General features: G+C 38.5%; 1 protein-coding gene across 2 annotated transcripts; it reads right to left on the reverse strand.

Moving 5' to 3' along the window:
* Window positions 1–571: 571 nt before the first annotated feature.
* On the reverse strand, window positions 572–2,687 carry LOC133311261 (homeobox-leucine zipper protein HAT4-like). Of its 2 annotated transcripts, none has more exons than XM_061512280.1 (4): window positions 2,243–2,687; window positions 1,512–1,800; window positions 1,319–1,398; window positions 572–1,225 (listed from the first exon to the last, which is right to left on the reverse strand). In XM_061512280.1, the coding sequence occupies exons 1-4, from the start codon at window positions 2,392–2,394 to the stop codon at window positions 895–897; spliced, it is 852 nt and encodes a 283-aa protein (XP_061368264.1). In that variant the 5' UTR covers window positions 2,395–2,687; the 3' UTR covers window positions 572–894. The 2 variants fall into 2 exon arrangements, with proteins under 2 accessions (XP_061368264.1, XP_061368263.1); XM_061512279.1 differs by having other exon boundaries at window positions 573–1,225; window positions 1,512–1,822; window positions 2,247–2,685.
* Window positions 2,688–3,184: the final 497 nt, after the last annotated feature.

Here is a 3,184-nt window from a genome sequence, read left to right on the forward strand (position 1 = left end):
TAACGTGACAAAAGCTCAATCAATTTAAGAGACAATAGCCCTATGGGGGTAGGAACAAAGAAGAGGGCAATTCAATAAATCAAACATGTAAATCTTTAAAGGAATCGGTCAAGCCAGTGCTCACATAATCCATGGAAATAAGATTCTCTCCCCTTCTGCAATTGACGAGCATCATTAATTAGGGCCCATAAAGACCTAAAATTCTTAAACTGCTGTTTGGTCATTTAGGGCAACCTCCATTAAAAAATGTTTTACTTCCATTTTCTATTGTCAAATTAGCACCCAAAACCCGGAAATAGTCCCTACGAATTCCCGCATCTTCAATATCAAGCTACTAAACTTATAAGTTGCTATTTGAGAATTGAATAAGTGAAGATAAAAATATTGTCTTCAATTTTTTTTAATACCATTTTTAGAAAGAATTTAAAATCTTAATTTTAAAACTCATCTCAAATCGAACTAATTACAAAACGATAAACCAATAAGAATATCTCCAGAATCAAACACCGTTGACGATATATTTACAATTCCAAAGCAATCAGCAAAATTTTAAATTTGACTTATAAATTTACGAACAAAATCAGCTGACATAGGAAAGCTATATTTAATTAATTAGACCACTCCACTTTACACAAAGTCTCTGATTAATCATGAGAAATTGTAGGGCATAAAGTAAGTATTAGAAACTAAAAAGTCCTAACTAGAAAGGGAAGACGATGGGTCAAATTGGTACAAAACATCAGAGACCCACCAAATCATTTTTTCTAACCACCATATCCTAGAGTCTAGACCGCACTTTGAACACAGAATTCATGGGTACGCAATTACAACCGTTTTTTTTTTTCCCTTTCAAATTTTGTCATTTCATTGGGTACCCTTCTTGAACCGTACACGTCAAGATCTGGGACGGAGGGTATCGAAGGGCCTGTGAGGGATGGGAGCAGCGGTGGCCCATGGGCCAACGGGGAAGGGCCGAGGGTGAGTCGGGGCCATGTGATGGTGACGCGTGGCAGTATCAACGGCAGAGGGTGGAACAGCGACACGCTCACAAGATGGGCACATGGTGAGTGTAGTGGGTGGGGTCATCTGCATGTAGAATTGCGGGGAAAGTTTCAGTGTTCTAAGCTCATGAACTTCCTTCTGCAACCTCCTGTTTTCCTCCGTCAGATTCTCACAGCACCTTTTCAGGAACTCACAGTCCACCTCCGTTTGCTTGAGCTTCGTCCTGAAATTTCATTTTCACAAAACCGTAAATTTCTTATAATCCTTAATCACGTGAAAAAAAAAAAACACAAAAACAAATGAAAATGAAACCAACCTTGCCCGTCTGTTCTGGAACCACACCTCTACTTGTCTTGCTCGAAGGCCAAGTTGTTTTGCCAGCGCCATCTTTTGCTTCTGCAAATAACAACAAATCAACATATAAGTCAGCTAACAAAATAATAATACTAATAATAATAATTACAAAAATCCAAGTTTGTGAGAAAGAGTAATTGCAGGGTTGTGCTTACGGGGTTAAGAGTGTTGTGCTCTTTGAAGCTCTCTTCGAGAATAATTGACTGGTCTTTGGAGAGTCTAAGTTTTTTCCTTGAGGTTTCACCGTCTTCTTCATCGCTGATTCCTCTAGAACAAGCTCTGTCTATGTCATGTTCTTCCCCGTTGTTCTCTCTCTCGCTACGCTTACCGCTCACGCTCGAAACGGTGCTGTTTGGGGATGAAACACCACCCTCCTCTTCACAATCAACCCCGGAAGGCAACCGGTTCACATCGATTCCGCCCAGGAAAGATCGACCTTCGCCTCTGCATGTTTCCGAATCTCGATCTGCATGCATGTAATCAAAACAGCATTTAGTATATCTACATGGCTCGAGAAAAATTAATCTGGTCATTAATTTTTATTATTCTTTCAATAAAAAAAAAAAGTGAGATAGAATAGAACCAACACGTTTTAATATTAAAATAAGGAGCGAAAGAGAGAGATTTTAGGAAACTTTCTTTGAATGAGCATAAATAAAAAGAAGGGCAGTGAAAATGATTGTTAAATTGTAAAAGGATATCAAAAATTAAAAGGAGGAACCGAAAGAGAAAAAGGTTGGAATTATTCTCCTAAGGTGCGCTTGTTTTTTCTTTTTTATTTTTTTCTTTTTCACCATATGTTTAAAGTAAAAGATAAAGAAAACAGAGAGAAATTGGACCAGATCTGAAAACAAAGGAAACAAACATCTGGAGAATCGAATAACACACACCTGAAGAAGTGAAAGGCTGGTTCCAAGAGGGTTTTTGAGGAGAGGAATAAGTGGAGGACGACATGAGATTGAGATGCAGAGGCTTTGGGGGATTCTGAGGGAAGTTCAAGCTCAGACTCAAACCCAAATCTTCCTTTTCAACCGTCATCTCTATGAACCCTTGTTAAGACAAGACACGAACTAAAGCCTTTGCTTTTCAAGGACCTTGTGTGTTGTACTCAAAGGCTTGAGTTTTGAATCAAAATTTTGGAGAGGAGAGAAAGAGTGAAAGAAGGAAAGAGAATGAGCTTTTCTCCAGAGAGAGAGAGAGAGAGATTTGGGATGATTACGGAGGAGGGTAGAGGCCGTGCGGAGGGTATTATATAGAAAGGAGAGAAAATGGGGTGAGAGAGTGGTGAGTTCAATCATGACTTTATGTCAGGAAGCCCCGATTATCTGAATCATGGGTTTTGCCCCCACTAATAATACAACTCTGCTTTCATTTCCTCGGGGCCAATTCTAAGTTTCTAACCTTCCTTTTTGACCATTTGGTAAACTCATAACGCCCTTTTTACTTATTTTTAACTTTACTTTCCCGCTGATGTTCACTGGGTTGGGGAAGCCTCGCGAGCAACACCACAAATAATATTTATTTAATTAATATTTCTATTACAAAAACTATATAAAGGAAATAAAACAATAGGCTAAAGGAAAAATGATTTGTCATGTTTAATTTTTTTCTCACTTCACTATTTAATGGTTCCACATAAGGATGAAAGTGGGCTGAGCTGGACCAAGTTTTGCCGAGAAAAAGCCCAAGCATATGTCGAAAAAATTTGAATTTGCCTGGCCCAAACCTAGTACAAGTCTAATTGTTAGCCTGACTTTGCTCGTTTATAAAAATACAAATGGTCTGGTCTAATCCATTAGCCTATTAATTTTCAACTTCCAAGCAGAAC

Source organism: Gastrolobium bilobum, unplaced genomic scaffold (genome assembly GCF_033153095.1).
Source record: "Gastrolobium bilobum isolate Gb01-03AN ecotype WA unplaced genomic scaffold, APGP_CSIRO_Gbil_v1 utg3539, whole genome shotgun sequence".
Taxonomy (NCBI): domain Eukaryota; kingdom Viridiplantae; phylum Streptophyta; class Magnoliopsida; order Fabales; family Fabaceae; genus Gastrolobium; species Gastrolobium bilobum.